This window comes from Sebastes umbrosus, chromosome 12, assembly GCF_015220745.1.
Source record: "Sebastes umbrosus isolate fSebUmb1 chromosome 12, fSebUmb1.pri, whole genome shotgun sequence".
In the NCBI taxonomy this organism is placed as follows: domain Eukaryota; kingdom Metazoa; phylum Chordata; class Actinopteri; order Perciformes; family Sebastidae; genus Sebastes; species Sebastes umbrosus.
Genome location: NC_051280.1, coordinates 19,107,313 through 19,127,022, shown reverse-complemented (window position 1 = coordinate 19,127,022; position 19,710 = coordinate 19,107,313). Strand labels below are relative to the sequence as shown.

The window sequence follows — 19,710 nt, the reverse complement described above, 5'->3', positions numbered from 1 at the left end:
ACTCTTTTATTGTGTTTCATCAGAAGAAGTTACTCACACACACACACACACACAGATGGCCACAAATTTACTTAAGCATGCAAGCGTATTCATAAACACACACCCCACACACACGCACACACTTACATTTACTTATATTTGCATATGCTTGCAAATTCCAAACGGCTGCTTTCTCTTTCTTTACCCACACGCACGTATTCACAGACGGACGTCTTTTTTCCCCTCAAGATCTCCTCTAGTGTTTTGTTTGTTTCTTGGATGTTGTTTTTTTCCTGTCGCACGGTGTCACAATGAGAGAGGGAGCCAGAGCTGCCCGGCGACAAGTCAACTCCAACTGGTCCAAGTGCACCTGTGGTCTGTCCTCTAGCCAATCACTGGGCAAATGTCCTATAAATAATCCAGTCACCACTACTCTAGTCACAACCACCCACCCACCCACACACATACACACAATCCATGTATACAGGGGTGTGCATGCACAGTCACAGCAGATGACAAAACACAGGAGAGGGAGAGACTGTTGACACCTGTGGCTGAATGCCATGGAAGATTTTTCTACTTTTTTCACTTGGATCTTTATTGGCAAAAATATTTGCAACCTTAAACATAGACACTATAAGAAATGACAAACAAAACAAAAACAAAAACAGTTTGGGAGTTACATTCATATTTATAAAGGCTTATAGATTGATTGATTTACAGCTCCATTCCAATAATGCCATTTTGTGTCTTGTATTAAGTCAATTTTCTGCTATTTTTCTTCCAGTTGTGCTTCTCGTAGTCTTAATATATGTGCCAGTTTTTTCACTAAGAAGATTTCTTTAACAGTTATTAACCATTTGTCCTTTGTCAGTTTCACCAATTCCTGGTTATAGCTTTTTTTGCTTGCTATAACCAAATATATATAACTTCCCATCACACTTTCTTCTAAGAAATTACAGAGATGAAGTACCAAACAACTCATAGGGATCTCATTTCCCAGTATTTGTTGAAGCACTTTACATACTATTTCCCAAAACACAATTACTTTCTGACATTTCCAAAAAAAAACATGTGAGTGATCAACATCAAATGATCCACACTATCTCAGTTGTCTGTGACTTTTAACATTTGGTGTAATAAAGAAACAGATTTTTCCAGGAGAATTTCCCCCATGTCTGTGAATTGGTGGATTATATGGAGTATCTTCCACATATTGAGCCAATCACCATCTGAAATTTCAACAAGAAGCTCCTTTTTTGCTTAACATTAGTGTTCAATCCTTGATATAATACTTTCCTGCTTTGATTATGATTTGGATGACACCATTCACTTCCCCGAAGGGATCTGCTTTGATTTATTTTATTTTATTTTTCTTTTCTGTCCCTTAGTTGAAGGTATCTGTTGAAAACATGTGTCCCCAGATTATATATTTCTCTCAGATTTTGAAAACTCTCCAGTTCTTCTTTTCCCAAAACACACAAAGCGGTTATTTTTTTTGCTGTCCATTACTTAAATCCTTGGTCATATTGAGCTGGTTTGAAATTACTATCGTAAGATACCGATTTTAATATATTTGTATCTTTCTTTTATACATTTTTTAAAGGTTATCTATATGACATTCAGAGCATTAATATAGCAGCAAACAACTATTTGCTATGTAAATATATAGAGGAGTAATGTCTACCTGAGTAGAGATTGAAGTTGCTCTCTCTCTGGTGTGTTGTAATCAGAGCTTCTCTGTGCTTTGTTGACATCGCCGGGTCGGCCACGCAAGCCTTTTAGTGCATGTTAGTGCATGTGAGTGTGCCCCACTGGCTAGCTCACGGCCGCTACTCTACACTGCTCTAATATGGCGGTTACCGCTGATAACACAGTCCCGACCGACGGTGACGTCGTTGAAGCGTAGCACCCACCCTCTGGTTCCTCCCCAGGTTAACAGTGTTAGCACTGTTACCGTTGTTTGCACTGTTAGCTCTGTTAGCACCGTTAGCTGCAAGCCGCCAGCTCAGTTGTCACCATGTTGAGAGCCGTGCAGAGGCAATATAAAAGCTCCCAATCTCATATTGAGCACCTCTCACATGTTCAACCACAAATCTAATGTGAGTAGTGTTATTGAATCCATATTCATTTTTAGTTTCTTGTATATTTCCTCCAATATCCAATCATATTTTTATTTGGATATTGGTTTACGTCTTTTTGTCTTTCCACTTTGCTCCAAATTCTGGCTCGCACCAACAATAAACAGGTCTCAGCTGAGTAGTACAAAAGTACTCCTTCAGTACTCCTTTGGGAAGACCGCCTCTATCTTTGGGTAGCTGGAGAGTGTTTTATCAAACCTTAGATCTTTTGCCCCTTTCAGAAACATTTTAGCCCAAAAATGGATGCTCAATATTTTATACAGAATATGCATTATTAACCACTAAACATGTGATTTGATCTTTACTTTCCCCCATTTGCTTTCTTTCAAATACCACCGTCAATGTGGCTCTACAGGTTGCAGCAGGCACCTTTTCTCTTGTATCATCATCTTTAAACAAAACGTGACGTGGTTATGATGTGCGCATGATGTGCACGTGTGCTTTATTATTTACGTGCAGGCAGTAGCTGGTTTTGTGTCTGGTTTCTATGGGTACCCTGTTGCTAGGCAAAAGTTAAGCCCCTGACCAATGAACCCACCCCACCAAGCACCTTCTGTTCAGCAGCTGGCCGTGAGGGAGTCAGAGTCAGCAAAGTCACACACTGAGGGGTCACGAACACACACGCATACATTACATACACTCCCACATGCGTGCACACACAGGATAGAGATTTGTGAAGCCACACATGCCATTTGTTTAAACATTTAAATCTCTGACATTAAGCTTATTTATGACTGTGATTTGGGAATAAATAAATACATCAACTGCAGAGATCAAGTGTGTGCGGATTACATACTTGTCATGTCTTTTGTACATGAACAAAATCGGATCTTGAGCTCATTTACTCTGCAATACACACACATACACACACACACACAGCCCTCCTTTCCCCCATTACCACACACCACTCAGACATCATTAACGCTCCATTCAGGCCAATCATCCATTTATAGGGATTGATTGTGTACAGGCGGGGGGACTTCCATGGTGTCATGTGTGGTTGTGTGAGCAGCGACAGTCATATCCAGGGTTAAACTCAAATCAATGCTTTGCCCTGAAAGAGAGACCCTGTTTTCAGTGGCACTAACACGCATGTTATTGTCAACTTAGCGCTCTCATCGTTTGAGCCACTTGCACAGAATGAAATTCACACACACACATACTGTATGCTCACACAAATGGAGACTCTGCATGTCGGGGTATGTGTTGTTTTTGCTGTCTCCTGACAATAACAGCTTCCAGGGGATGATGTGTGAAGATTTGTCTGTTAAATTCAGCCCCAATAATGTAAACTAATATGACATTTAATGCATTTTAGATTGTTTCATTCCTTTGCATCAGATATCATGTTTCTATTACTCATATTTACACATATATTTCTGTTCTCTTGACCCTTTCTTTACCCTCTCTCTCTCTCTGTCTTCTTTGCTTTCTGTTTTAGGACAGGTGAGGACATTGCAACCGAAGGCAAGCACTTACGTATGGGCTCCATTACCATGCCGGACCCCCAAGAACGCATGCCCATGCCCCACCCGCATGCCCTCGCCTGTGGGCAGGGCTTCTCCGTGCGCTCTCAGTCCCTCCACTCCGTCGGCGGTGGGAACAGCGGGGGCGGAGGTGAGGAGGAAGTAGGGAGCCCGACCTCTAGGAAGCAACCCCCGCCCAAGCCCAGGAGGGACCCGGCCACCAAGCTGAGCATGTCGTCTGAGGCGGTGGACCACAGTCCCACGTCCACCTGCCGCGGGGAGAGATGTGACGGTGAGTGGTGATGGCACTTCACACCAAACTGCTGCGCTATATATAGCTGCTCTCTGCAGTGCCCTCCTCAATCCTGTTTCTCCTACAATGACATGACATCTATTCACTGCATACTTCAGTCTAAGTACCATTGTGGCAAATTGATGTTAAAGCTATAAGTACAACGGAGTGAAACCGTAGTTCACACATTTGAGGTGCGCGAGAATAGACAACAATAAAAATGTGATGACCTGTACTTCAACATTTGTGCTGCACTGCACTCACTAGTCTGGGCACAGTTTGAAAAATCCTTCCTTAGTATGCTTGAATGACAGTGGAGCAATGTACACATATTTTAGAATAATTAAGTTCACAGGCTAGAGCAATTGTGGATGCCAAAATCTGTAAAGAAAGGTTGGAAGATTATGGATAAGTTGGAACTTTATTTGACTTTTCATTGTGCTCTTTTACTGCATGTTTCTGTCAGATAAACAAATATACAGCTTGTCCATATATTTTCCTTTGCCCAATATGTAAATCAGATAGAATAACATTCAGAATCGTATATACCAACATGAAAGTATCATAATGTGATGAATATTTCGTGCTGTTTCAAACCTCTGGGCTTTGGAATATATACTCTCCTAGTAATGCATTGTTTTGTGGCAGACTTTGTTTATTCAGAAATATAAAGGGAGAGTGTGTAGGATTTGGCGGCATCTAGTGGTGTGTTTGCATATTGCAACCAACTGAGTACTCCTCCCTTTCCAAAACTGCGGTAACGTGAACCGCCGTGTGGAAAACTGCTTTAACGCCGTTCACCTCGCTCAGAGGCCATCTTTACCATAATAACACTACTTTACGAACAACAGAAGTCAGACGGCGGCTAGCGGTACCACGGTTTTGCACTCTGTGTGTCACGTTACCGCAGTTTCACAAGCATGTTGGAGAATGACAGTGGCCTGCAGCTAACGTGAAAGGCTCTCTCTAGAGACAGTGTTTTGGTTTGTCCATTCTGGGCTACTGTAGAAACATGGCAAAGCAACATGGCGGACTCTGTGAAGAGGTCCTGGTCCTTATGTAGATACGATTGGCTCATTCTAAGCTAACAAAAGCACAACGAAACTTAGTTTCAGGTGATTATACACTGATGAAAACATAGTCATGAATATTATATTCCATTCATGCTAATAGATCTCCCAAAATATTACACACTGTTCCTTAAATGGACATTCTATTTTGAGACTCTTGAAGAGTAAAAGGAGATGGGGCAGGTTCTTTTTTTTACAGCAGAAACAAATTTATATATTAAACTAGGATGGCACTTGGAGAGCACAGACCTCTGCAAGATGCCTGACTTTAAAAACAGATCACAGCTCACAGCTGGCGGTACCGTGAGGTGGTCGGCTTATTATTAACACGATGTGTTTCCGTGTAACGTAACGGCGGATGCCTCTCTCATTCAGCAGCCTTGTTATGTGTGTTTAACGTTACACTACGTTGTCTCTCATCCCGTCATCTACCGCTTTTTTTCTTTCTCACCGCGGACGGCCAGCAGCACTTATCTCTTTGCTCGATCATGATCCGGATCGCCACCAAAATGTAATGGATTGTTCATCCACACCTCCAAAAAATTTCATTCAAATCCATCACATACTTTTGGAGAAATCCTGCTAACAGACAGTCAAACAAACAAACCAACAACAGTGAAAACATAACCTCCTTGGCACAAGGCCTTTGGCCTTGGCGGATGTAATAATGTTGGCTTATCTTTGCTTGTGCATCATCAGTTATATATCCACTATCCACTATATCCACTTTCACTCAGTAGGTTTCCCAGGCTTTAAATACTGTCCCAGTTTCTCTTGCAGAGAGTAATGTCCTGACATCATTAACATAGTAACACATTCTGTATATATAGTTGAAGCTCCAGTAACTTCACCCTAGTAGATAGTGCTGGCTACAGAAGATTATTGGTTATCGCACAGTCAGTTGTCAAAGTTGTTCTCAGCGCACAGAAAGAAGGCAGAAGTGTCTTGACAGTCCTATAACCTCATTTAAAACTGACTTACTTATATATTTCTACAAGGCAAATTACCAACAAAGGCCAAACTATTTTCCCCCCAGTTAAAACTGGCAAGGCCAAAATCTAGAGATGTCTTGATCGGGATCCAGAAGAAGCACCCTGCAGCAATTTCAGTCAGTTTTCTGAAGCAAAATAAACACAATATGCCTGTTAGGCCATGGATGAAAAAGAGGGCATAATTATAGTACATCAACTCAGTGTGAGAAAAGCTTTAATGAATAGGAGCGGAATTAATTGAGCAAAAGTAATGTTTCCCTCAGACACAATCACTGCTGTAACAAGTGCACACCGCTAAACAGTTTTATTAGAAACAGTACATATGCTGAGCACAAAGAAAAACTGACATTTAGAGTATAATAATAGTCTTTGAGGCAGGTGGCTGTGATTTAGAGGTTGCAGGAAGCTTTGACTCCATTTCATTTTGGATGCTCCGTCGCCAACGTGATGTTTGGGGAGTCGCCCAGCCTGGCTCAGATTGGTGGGGATCTCTCTATGTGCACACAGATCTTCCTGGGCACCACGGCAACCATCCCGCAGAAACAAGACCCCCTGCAGCCCAGCCAATCACAGAATCACTGAGCAGCTCGAGCCAATGGGGCTCCAGAGATGCTGAAGTCTGAGGCGTCGGAGCCAATCGGAGCGAGAGTGTGGGGGTGTCCCTGGCAGAGGGGAGGGTTGCGTGCTCTGTAGCTGGCGCTGTAGCGGGAAGAGGAGGAGCCTGTCAGAGTAGAATTCATTCAGGAGGAGCGATTGACCTAGATTCGTTTTCCCCGGGAGGAGAGGGAGGGGGGAGGGGGGTTTGCGGGTAAACACATCCGCTTCAGGGGGGAGGGGGAGAAGAGGGAGCAATGGAGAGAGGACAGGAGAGGAGAGGAGAAGGGACAGGGAGTAAGAGATGCTCGGAGGGACAGAGTCACCATCGGTGCTGAAACAGATCCACCGTGCAAACCTGTCAGTGTAATAATGCATTTGGTTGCACATACAAACACAAAGAAAACGAGAGAGAGAGAGTACACAAGAATGTGAGTGTCGTATCAGTCCAATTAAACACATACCAGGAACACATCTGGGTTGAACCAAATCTTCTATTAACACCTTATAAATGGGGAGAAAATGGAACCAGAAGGCCTGTTTCATCCTCAGTTCATATTAGCATCATCAACATCAACCTGGATACATTACAAAGTTTAGTTGGATTTAGCTGCTGGAATGGTACAAAATACAAGATGTAAACATGCAGGAGTTAGCAAGAATGATAATTTACATCCTGAGTCCCTAGGCAGGTACAATATACAGATACAATAGACAACAGATACAAATATACAATACACAAGTAGAAAAAGACAAAATACATTGTGCAACATGTCAAGTTAAAAGAGATCACAGTTCTGATTTGCCTTAAACCTGCAGTAGGCTGAATATTTTTGTCATTATTTGGCAAAAATTCCATAATAACCTTTCAGCATATTGTAATTCAAGTGTTCTGAGAGAGAACTAGACTTCTGCACCTCCTCATGGCTCTGTTTTCAGGCTTTAGAAAATCTAGTGACGGGAGACTTTGGCCAATCACAGGTCATTTCAGAGAGAGAGCGTTCCTATTGGCCGTTCATTCAACGGAGGCAGCTGTCAATCACTTGTGAACTCCGATCAAATGGAAAAAGTGTGCTCCGGCTGGTGAGCGGTGCTTGGTATTTCCTCAACTGATCTTAACATGTCTGCCGGGTCAGAAACTTTCTCATTTTACAGCTAAACAGTACGCTACAAGATGTTTCTGAAAACATTTGAGGCGAGAAATAGGCATCACATTAACAGAATATTGATTCATATTTGATCAGCGCTGCCTAGTTTGACCATTGGATCGGAGTTTGCGAGTGATTGACAGCTGCTCAGAGACAGCAGGCTCCAGTTCGGCTCTGATTGGTTGTTTTCCTCCGGACTGTGAAATCTTGCAGATGCCATTAGGAGCACCAGAGCACACCGAGGCACATGATTTTCTTTCAGATTACCTGTCTCATGCACTACTGTCAGGATTCCGTTTTATAAAAAATAACTCTTTTTTAATCATATTTGCTCCATCTTGCCTACTTCAGCTTTAAGCCAGCAATTCATTGCTTTCTCTCTAATTATGTTCTCAATTTAAATAAAAGACTCTAGCCTATCTATCAATACCCGTCTATCTAATTCCCTGCAAAGCTGAGCTATAAATTCAAATGCAACATAAAACAAGGACAGACACCCACACACAGTTACACTCCCATTTACTGGAAGGATTGACTTCATAGTTTGCATGGTATAGAATGTGTACATGCCTGTCCTAATTTCCCTTTCTGAATGTGTAGGCATGTGCAGCGCGTGCGTGTGTGCGCGCATGTAGGGATGGTGGTGAGTCATACAGCTACGGGAAGTATGCATGCGTGTGTCTGAACCATCTGGCATCTGAATTATTAAAGGTGTAAAATCTGCAGTTTTAAGATTTCAGACATGGTCCAGCTCTTAACTACACTTATCTCCCCCTGCCTATCAGAGAACAGGACACTCCTATCCAAACATCTCAGCGTCTGACCTAGAAATACACTGTGTGCAACTCGGTAGTAAAGAGCACTGCCTGCTGTGAGTAAACTAGCATTAGGACCGCACTGTACTGTAGTATCTGGTCGACGTGAGCGCTGTACCATCAGCCTCACTGCACCACATCTAACGAGATTCACGCTGCAATCCTACGTCACCACTATCAGAAAGAAGTTCCACAGCGTGTGTGACCCAGATACTATACTCACATACTGCTCCACTGCCGTATACGTGACCTAGAAACATGCATATGCCTCAACCATTCCCACATATCTGACTCAAGATATTGCTCTCAGCTATTCACGTTGACCTACATGTGACCCAGGCTTTATATTAATGATAATGATTAACTTAAAGGGGACATATCATGCTCATTTCCAGGTTCCTACTCGTACTTTGGGCTTCTACTAGAACATGTCTACATGCTTTAATGTTGAGATACTCCGATGGGGCAATATCATCGCCCTGCAGAACGGAGAGACCCACAGTTTTAGACGTACGCATGCACCAGTACCAGAACCACAGTTAGACGTACAGACCATAGACTGTATATAAAGGCGGCGTTCTCTTTATATTTATTTTTATTTTATTTAATCTTTATTTACAATGGTACAAAATTATAAAACAAAGCATGTCAAAAACAGACAAGGGCAATTAAAAGTAGAACATGTTACAAACAAACAAGGGGCAACAGGTAAACATCTATGATGGACAGAGATCGCTAAACTCCCATCAAGGCGGCCAACATTAATAAAATAATAGTCTATGTTTCTAGCCTTTTATTAAATTGAAATTGTGTATATTTTATTAAATGAAGGATTTTTTTATCAATATAAATATGAATCTAAAACATCTGTATTCTTACATACTATAGGCTCTCCGGCTCTGCAGGTCGTTGAATCTCAGATGGGGGGGAGATATATTCTATAAGGAGCCTGCATGTGACATAGGAAGGGGAGCCAAATCTGAATGGCTTCTTGAATCACATGTTTTCTGATCCAGGCAGCCCACAAAAAACTGACTGGGTTGTCTTATTACACAGTTTGTGCATTGGAAGGCACTCCATATACTCAACTATATATGCACAAGCACTGAAAAACTTTTTTTTTCATGTTATGTCCTGTTTAATGATTCATATTTCTCGCAAAAATAGATTTTTGTCCAATTCTGTATTGCATTGTTTATGACAGCTGTGCAGAAAGCAGCAACAGAAGAAAAGTGGGACAACGTTATGTCATGTCTCATACCACAACAAAATATCAGTCAGAATGACGCACAATTATAATTAATAAACTAGAAAAAACAATTAATATACAACATAATTTCTGATGTCGGGTATTGTGAAGGTGATTCTTTCCAATGGATTTGTGTTTAGACTTTTTTTCTCTCTGTCCTTTAGGAGCTCAAGGATGCAGCGAGGACTGCAGGAGGGTGCCGCCGCCAAAACCCAAGAGGAACCCCAACACACAACTGAGTGTTTCCTTCGATGAGTCCTACATCAAGAGCCACGGAGGCAGCGGGATTTGCCCCTCCAGACCCCTCCACCACGTCACCTCCCCCTGCGAACGCAACGCCTCGTCTCCGCAGAGTGACGAGAGCCCTACGGACGACTGTGAAGACGAACCTGTCTACATAGAGATGGGCGGGATTGATGTCGGACCACGAGAACCGCTGAAGAGTGAGGATGAGGAGCCGGGAGAGTCTGTGTACGAGGAGATGAAGTACCCAGCTCTGGATGACATGGAGTACCGCACCGACCCCGTGGGATGTCGCTCCGCGTGCCCCACCCCGGCGCCCTATGACCCCGAACCTCTCAGTCGCTGCTCCACACCTCGAAACATTCCACTCTGTGACATTCCTGCGCCCTTTCCCAATTTACTCACCCACCGGCCTCCGCTGCTGGTGTTCCCACCGGCGCCGGCCCAGTGCTCGCCCAACTCAGACGAGTCTCCCCTCACCCCTCTAGATGTAGCCAAATTACCCATGCTGGAGAACCAATCCTACAGCAAATCTCCAACATCCTCCTCCGAGCCACCCTCCTCTGCACACATCCGCAGGGAGCTCACCGCCACCCCGACCCTCACCGTCTCTGGGCGCTCCTCTGCGCCTCCTCTGCCCTGCACCCTCTACAAATCCTCCTCCTCATCCTCCTATCAGCGCAGCCACTCTGCTTGCCCATCGCCAGTCAGCATGGGCCGCTGCCTCACCCCTCTCAGCCTCATGCGTACGCCTCCCTTTGACGCTCCGATGCCATTCCCCGGGGGTCTGCCACGGAGCGCCTCTGCCACCCCTCACGGCAAAGGCTCGCCACCTCAAGACGGCGGTGGTCGACTCCACGGCTCTATGCAGAACGTGTCAACGGGGCGTTCACGGACGCCCACCAGTCCACTGGACGAACTAACCAACCTGTTCACGACTGGCAGGAACATGCTGAAGAAAAACGCCAGTGGCAGGAAGTCTAAAGAGCCCGGAGAGAGTGAGTCATTTTCACACATTTGTCTCCTAATTTTGGAACGTAGTGAAGCAAAGGGCACAAACACAGCAGCTCATATTTATTTCTGTCTCTTTGATTCCTGAAGAGCGTAGACAGCTTATAACGCCATCTCCTTTTATACTTGATACCCGGTGTCAGTGTCTGAACGCTTTGGCTGCAGTAAACTCTGGAACAAACACAAATATGTAGTCTTCAGTTCCCTAATCAGTGTAATTCATCCTTGCTTTGGGTTCACGAGTTTAACCCTGCTAAATTAGGAGGCTGTGCAGAGAATGCACCACTTTTACAGCACCACGCATGATGTTTGTGGCGCTCTCTGCAACCCTCCATTAATCTAGGGCCCGGCGAGCCAAGTCTGATACAGATCGTATGATTTAATCTGAGGGGATTAGAGACTAAAGCGGACAGCAGGTCCCTCAAACCTACTCATGGCATTAGGCCATCAGGCAGCATTACTTTTAAATATGTAAACATCATGTTTAAATACAGATAGCAATGCCACACTCAATGACAAAATTAAACATTATTTGCTCATAATGATGTAAGTGCACAAGTTGCTTAAAGTTTACAAAAAAGATGCATAAACAATAAATCACTTATGCTCACATCATCATATGGTGTCATATTGCGAGTCTGGTGCCAGCAGTATTTTCAGTCAGTCGCAAATTCTCGTTCTCATGCCTAATGCAAACATTATTATTTTTTGTTAAATAGGACCTATTATGTTCATATTCAGGTGCATACTTGTATTTTTGGTTTCTACTAGCTGTCAACTGGCCCACTCTGTTGTGATTGGTCAACCGAACCCAGCTCTTCGGACTCTGCTCCAGCTCCGCTCTAGCTAGCTTTGTTTGAGGGCACGTCAAACTAGCTGCTAGGCAGATATTTATCAAATGTGTTACTTGGTGACATCACCACGTTATGGAAGAAAAGGCAGGACTTCAATCAAGGCGTTTCAGGCAGTTCAGGAGCAGTGTTTCTGAGCAACTCCCTTCGGCATGGACTTTGGGCTTTGTAACTTTACAGACCTTTTACATGCACAAAGAACTATTTAACACCCTAAAGAAAAGGGGGAAAAAGCACAAAAGCATAATAGGTCCTCTTTAAGACAGCCATGTTAAACCTGTATATTTTGAAATCGAATGCAAATTATTGAAAGGTTGATGACTGCAGGCAGTAAACTAAACTAAATAAGCAAGAGGGTGTTTCATAAATGCATGAAGGATAGTGTAGTTCATGTAGAGGCATGTCATGCATTATTTGAAAAGGGTCACTAATAAATTAATATAGAGCATCTAATGATTTAGAGTGAGGTTTGAGGTGAAATTTTAACCCTATAGTTGACGTATAAATCCTCAGAGCTGAGCTGTGCAATGTGAAAGAATTTAAAAAATGAACTAAAAACCTTCATCAAATGCTTCAAAACAGGAATTTATTCAAGCGCATTTTATACATAAATCATAAAAGAACTACAAAGAGTCCACACATCCATCCTTACTCGACGCTCGTAGCAACTACAACATAGCAACAGTGGAGGGAGTAGAAATCCCTGTTTCTTATTTGCAGATTCCGTCCTCATGGGTAACGCAGCCAATCACAGCTCAGGGCATGCCGGTCTACAACCGAGCAATGAGCTCCTGATGGGAACTCAAATCTGCACCTGATCAGAGGATTTCAGATTCTCCTTTCTGTCCAATCAGCACATGCTCTACTCACGATTGAGCCAATCGGGTAGCTGTGATAGCTGAGCAGACGGGAATAGTGGAAGCTGAGACGATTTAGTTTTTTTTTGCTATTAACACTTCACTGATAAATTCGTCCTCCGTTTGGTGTATGCATATGCCAATTGGTGCGCATAATCCTGTGATTTCTATGCACTTGAGTATACTGTATCTGTCGAAATTACTGGCTTACATTAAGTGATGGTTAGATTGTCAAGGGGTGCGTTCAGGTGCCAGGAAGTCCCAGTGATATCTTACCAATGAGCCCTTTGACAGTATTTTGTTCTGTAGCCCCATATGGTTTGTAAACCGTTTGCATATGCTTTCTATACATCGGGGGGAGGGCTCTGCTGACAGGTCTTTCTGAATTATTTATTTTATTTATTCCAACACCTGTGTACAAGCGCCACATGGTGCTAAAGGACTGACAGGTTGTGTGTGTGTGTGTGTTTGTGTGTTGCTGTGGCTGCAAAGACACGCAGTCTGAGGTTGATTTTTTTTTTTCTCTCTCTCTCTCCCTTTCTGAGGCGATAGAGGCAGCAACAGCTAGTCTGACCCACTTACCAACTGGTTAATCGCCACACTCCCTCTCATATACGCACACACACACACACACACTAAAAAGCCATGTATGACACATAACATGACAAGGGACGCTTGTGCATGGTACTGTATGTTAAAGCCCATATAGAAACTATATATAGAGGTACAGCCTACATGGAAAGCAATCATGCACGTATATTTTTATTTGTGCAGCGATGATCTATAATGTCTTTATTGAGCCTTGAATCAGTGACATACATACAGTACCGTCTCATATTAGCATTTTCTATGCAAACAAGCTTGCATATTATATGCATGTGCTAAAGAAGAGACAGAGCACACAATGTAGTTGTACACAAAGAAATTGGAAAATTAAACACAGAGACATCCGATGGCAGTGGTTAATGTTTTAGACTATGTTTTATATTGGTAACCGTGGTTATTGTACGGTACTATCCTGTATTATTTTGTATATTTTAGGGTGAAAGAAAAGTACAATGAAATAATACAATATTTATTTGTAATTTGAATTGATCGAACTGCAAAAAACTGTAAAATAGATAATGATAGTGTGTATGCCTGTTAGCCCACATATTGACTCGTCTAACTCCAGTGGTTTACTGCAGCTGCCTCAGTGAGTAGTGAGTGACACCTAGAGGATATATGATGGTAGTGCAGAAACTTGAAACAGAAAAACAGTATTTTCTGCTTTTTTTCTCTCATATATGTAATTGACAATTCATATTTAAACTAGGGCTGTCAATCGAATATTAATCGCGTGATTGTCCATAGTTATTCACAATTATTTTTTTTAGCTGTTCAAAATGTACCTTAAGGGGAGATTTGTCAAGTATTTAATACTCTTATCAACATGGGAGTGGGCAAATATGCTTGCTTTATGCAAATGTATGATTATATTTATTATTGGAAATTAATTAACAACACAAAACAATGATAAATATTGTCCAGAAACCCTCACAGGTACTGCATTTAGCATGATAAATATGATCAAATCATAACATGGCAAACTCAAGCCCAACAGGCAACAACAGCTGTCAGTGTGTCAGTGTGCTGACTTGATTATGACTTGCCCAAAACTGCATGTGATTATCATAAAGTGGGCATGTCTGTAAAGGGGAGACTCGTGGGTACCCATATAACCCATTTTCATTCACATATCTTGAGGTCAGAGGTCAAGGGACCCCTTTGAAAATGGCCATGCCAGTTTTTCCTCGCCAAAATTTAGCGTAAGTTTGGACCGATATATAACCTCCTTCACGACAAACGAGTATGACATGGTTGGTACCAATGGGATCCTTGTGTTTTTCTAGTTATCATATGATACCACTATCTTCACTCTAGCTTTAAAACAGAGCCTAGTACAAACCTAAAAACCGCAAGACGCGCTAATGCATTAAAGAAATTAGTGGCGTTTAAACAAATTTGCGTTAACGCGTTATTATAGCGTTAACTTCGACAGCCCTAATTTAAACCATTTATTCTGAATACTTTCAATGCATTATCAATTACAGCAGAATAAGCTTGATGGTTACAATCATTTAAGTGTTTGTCTTCTGATTTTTTTTGCAGCCGAGTCCAAAAGCAAGTCTCACAGCGAGTCCAAGCGTGAAGGCAAGGAGCGCCACAGCCACGGCCACAGCAAGGAGTCCAAGCGAGACTCCAAGGATCGCCACAGCAAAGAGTCCTCTCACCGGAGAGACAGAGACAAAGACAGAGACAAGGACAAAGACAAAGACAAAGACAGAGACAAAGACAGAGACAAAGTCAGAGACAAAGACAAAGACAAAGATAAAGACAAAGACAGAGACAGAGACAGAGACAAAGATAAAGAAAGAGGGAGCAGCAATGTAGAGCCACTTCCCCACAGACGCAACAGTAAAGACCGTACTTATAGCGGTGCAGACGCGCCACCTGTTCGCAGGAATAGCAGGGACCAGAGCTGCAGCAGTGTAGAACCCATCCCAGTGATAAGAAGAGACTCCAAGGACAGAGGGCTTAGTAACGGTGATCTGATGCTCAGGAGAGACAGCAAAGATCGGGGCGGGGGACATGGAATGGAGGCTTTGTTGAGACAGGACAGCAAAGACAGAGACAGACTGCTAGATCAGCCACCTGAGCTGTTACCGAGACAAGACAACAAGGAAAGGGCAAGAAACGGTGTAGACGGTAGACATGAAAGCAGGGAGAGACTGCTGGATCAGCCACCTGAGCTCTTACCGCGACAGGATAGCAAAGAGAGAGCCAGCAACGGCATGGACTCTAAGCATGAAAGCAGAGACAGGCCGCCTGAGCTTCTCCCCCGACAAGAGAGCAAAGACAGAGCTAGAACTGGAGCAGAATATAGGCACGATAGCAAAGAGCTCCGTCCTGATTTGTTACCCCAACAAGATGTCAAAGAAAGAGCAAGAAATGACATGGAACACAGACATGAAGGTAGAATAGACCAGCCGCCTGAGATCCTACCCCGACAGGAAACACCCAGAAGCAGCAACAGCAAGGACAAGGTCGGCTACAGCTCTGAATCCAAGCACGAGGGGAGAGATCGGAGCTGCCACAACGGGGGAGATCTCCCTCCTCCTCCTCTGCCCAGGCAGGACAGTAAAGATCTGAGCAGAACTGGACTCGAAGTGAGACGGGACAGCAAAGACAGGAGTCTGAATGGCTCAGAGCAGCATCATCATGATGTCAAAAGCACCAAGAGCCCTTCTGGCTCAGGATACAGATCAGATGGCACGCCCAGACGAGACAACAGAGCGAATTACAGCACAGACCAATCGAAAGCACAGGAGAGGAACGGCAGCACAGCATCAGGGCAGCATTCGTCCACAACGACACCTACTCACCACGGGAGATCATCTGGTAGCCCACCGATGAGCATGGGAACAGGAAACGGTGAGGGTTAAAACCTCAAATTCATAAGAGCATGTAGAATTGATCATATAACCTTTGCATATATGACCAAACATGTTATTTCCCCTCCCTTTGTAGATCTGAAAGCAGCACCTAAGTATGGCCGTTCACCTTCCACGCCGGCTAACCCCTCCCCATTGGGAACTCCACAAAGGAAAGCAGCAGAGGCACATCAAAGTCAGGTATGCACATTTGCTTGGTTTTATTATTTTTAGACATTTCTGTAATTCTTTTTTTTTCTCTGTGCTCTTCTCACTGGTTTGAATTGGGCTGGGCTATTTTAGAAAAAAGTGATGTCATGTCCTTGTGTGCACTAAACAGGATTTAGCTAAATTTAATCTGATGAGAGTCGATGGGTTGTTTGGATACTGTCATTTAAATCTTATCAAACTACTCTGTCTTAAACTCTCAATAAATGATACTCGTGTTTTTTTTTACTCTGGGTGTTGCTTATTTAGTCATGAATAATTAGTTCATGTTAGTTATTATAGAGAAATACTTAAAGGAACAGTGTGTAGGATTTGGCAGCATCTATTGGTGTGGTTGCAGATTGCAACCAGCTGAGTACCCCTCCGCTCACTCCTCCCTTTCCAAGACTGCGGTAACGTGAGCCGCCGAGTGCAAAACCATGGTAACGCCGTTGGCCTTACCATAATAACACTACTTTAGGAGCAGCGAAAGTCAGACGTGGCTGTCAGTCCAACGGTTTTGCATTCTGGGATTCACGTTACCGCAGTTTCACAAGCGTGTTGGAGAACTACGGTGGCCTTCAGGTAATGAAAAAACTTAAAAAGGCTCTCTCTAGAGCCAGTGTTTGGTTTGTCCGTTCTGGGCTACTGTGGACAATTCTTAGTTTCAGGTGATTATACACTAATGAAAACATAGTTATGAATATTATATTCCATTTCTGCTAATAGATCCCCTGAAATGTTACAAACTGTTCCTTTAAGAGACATGTTTCAGGGGTTTTTAAAGTGTGCAACTAACTTTAAAGTTGAGCTGTTTTCACTTCACTTGATGCATTGACTCTGTCCCTCAGATGCCCCAGATGCCATGGATCTGTGGAGACACCACCATGCTGGAACAGATCGAGAGGAAACGCACCCTCTGCATGGAGATCCGCTCCAGACAACATCCGCACCTTCAGAGATCTCTGGAGAGGCCTCCTCCTCCTCCTCCTCCGGACAAGAGCGAGGACAGGCACCAGGAGCGGAGTCAGTGCAAGCAAGAAAGTGCATCTGTCCTCCCACCCTGGGGGAAAAGCAACGGGGCCAAAAAGATCCGTCCTCCCCCTTACCCTACACAGAAAACCGTATTCTGGGACACGGCCATCTGACAGTAACAGCACACTTAACACCTCCCTGCCACACAACCCCCAGTTACCCACTCCCTCTTTCCTCTGGGCTGATTCTTCCCTGCAACATCAGGGGTGTCAGGACAGCCAATAAGAGCACCAGGGGGTATGATACTCGCTGATGTCAAAAGGACAATGGTGGTTACCATAGCAATATTTCTGCTCGTTCAGGTTGTCATGTTTTCTTATCATCACTGGTGATATTTGATATTTTTCTATTTCCTGTGACTGGATTCTTGTAATATAATTAGTAGAATAGATATTTGATGAATAGATATTTTCTAAATGAGATGGGGATTAAAAAGCAGCTTAAATGATGTATAGTAGATGTAGATGCAATCTAATGTTTGTTTTTATGTTACTTTTGTTTGGTTATTTTACATTTGAAAAGCATAATCTATCAATACTTGTACTGTAGTAGCATAATTTTCTTATGCCCGACTTTTTTGTTGTGCTCAGAAAGCACTAAAACTGAATGGACTACTCAATTCTGTCTATATATACTTTACATTTTCACTGTTGTATTGTAAGTTGAGGAGTCAACGTGCTTTAGATCCCAGCGCCCTCCATGCCTGGTCCAGTACAGTATGTTCTAGAATGTGCGACAGTTGGTCCTAGAACAGAAAACAGGAAACTCTGTGTGCTTCAGTTTGTATATTACAGTAAGAAGCTGTGTAGTCACGACGTCGAAGCCTTTTGAAGCGATTGAATCGTTTTATATAGGAAAAACCTGTTGGCTGGCATGTCGTAGAGGACTAGAGAAAGAAAGCGTGAAACGCTGTTTTCTAAGATACATTATGAGGGTGGGTTGGGGAGGTAGCAAATTAGAACATACATTATGAACAGTATAATTTCCAAAAACCAGCCAAAGCCTGTTGAAGCGAGATATGGGTGTGGTTGCACTTTGGATGGTTGGTTATTTGAAATGGGGTTGGTGGCAATAGCCGGCGAGTACTAGCGCCCTTACTTCGCCACGCACACTGCGAGCACCAGTGTAAATACTTAATGCCAACGACCGGCCCGCGTACAATCAACACCTGAGCTTTTAGAACATTTCTTAATTTTACTGCAGATTATAATAGCCATATGCACTTGCTTAAGATTCAAGATTATGCTTATATATATATTTTTGAAAATATTAAACAAAAGATAGCTGTGCCATGTTAAGTTTTTAATTTATTGGCGGGGAGGGTTAGCCTCAGGAGGCTGGCTGAGTCACCTGTGATTGGTTGCCTCTGGTTGACAATATTCCCAATTCAATTGGCTGGCAACCGTTTTTAGAGATCAAATCGTTTTAGGACCTATAACATGGCAACAGCTCTACCCAGTCAAGCAGACAGGGGTTGCACAACGGCCTACAAATCTTTGAGGCTTTGTAAAAAAAAGAAGAAGAAAAGAAATCTGCACTACCCATCATATTCCATCACATTTAATCAGGCTGATTACATACATGTCCCTCTCCCCCCGCTCTCTCCCTCTACCTCAACCTCCTACTTACATCACCGAAATTGGTTCTCTTTAGCACATTAAAATGCAATGTCGACATTGCCAAAATAGTGTGGGTTTGACAAATGAGCTAGCCCTCAGAGTGCAAGTGCAGTAACCCCCTCACTGGTGAGAATCAACTCTACAGAGATCCCTCTGTGTTGTACCTGTATGTGTGTGTGAGGGAGAGAGCTGTGTGTGTATGTGTGTGTGTGTGTGTGTGTGTGTGTGTGTTTGTGTCTGTGTGCCAAGCTACACTGTATGCAAGTTGAATCTTTAAAAATGATTGTTTTAAGACATTCACTTTGCCCTATCCATGATGTTTGGTGGGTGGAGGTTGGAAATGTAATAACGATGATGTACAATCTTTTTGTGTGTATAAAAACGTGCACTGTGAAAAGGTAGAGAGAGCACCGCACCGTCAGAGTCCTCTGTCTTATTGCACTGAGTGTTCTCTTGTTTTGCGTAATAAAAAAAGAAAAGGAAAAAATATGTTTGAGGAAAAAAAGTACTGTATTCTGATTGTCACTTGGGTTCTGTTGAGAGAAATAAATAAATATGAACTTGAAACCCGCTATGGAAAACAGCATCCTGTTGAAATTATTCATTTTCTCCCCATCTTGGGATTTTTGCATGTAGGTTGTTGTTTTTCCAACTGAACTCTGAATGAC

The 19,710-nt window shown here is 43.0% G+C and overlaps 1 protein-coding gene across 2 annotated transcripts in view; it reads left to right on the top strand.

Annotated features, from left to right (window-relative positions):
* The window catches only part of nyap2b (neuronal tyrosine-phosphorylated phosphoinositide-3-kinase adaptor 2b), a 30,811-nt gene extending 11,188 nt beyond the window's left edge, over positions 1 to 19,623 (top strand). For both annotated transcript variants that reach the window (XM_037787254.1, XM_037787253.1), the window contains 5 exons: positions 3,562 to 3,878; positions 9,911 to 10,987; positions 14,860 to 16,182; positions 16,279 to 16,382; positions 17,240 to 19,623. In XM_037787254.1, coding sequence (XP_037643182.1) covers positions 3,562 to 3,878; positions 9,911 to 10,987; positions 14,860 to 16,182; positions 16,279 to 16,382; positions 17,240 to 17,536 — 3,118 coding nt within the window. In that variant the 3' untranslated portion in view covers positions 17,537 to 19,623. The remainder of the gene's footprint in view (positions 1 to 3,561; positions 3,879 to 9,910; positions 10,988 to 14,859; positions 16,183 to 16,278; positions 16,383 to 17,239) is intronic.
* The last annotated feature ends 87 nt before the right edge of the window (positions 19,624 to 19,710 follow it).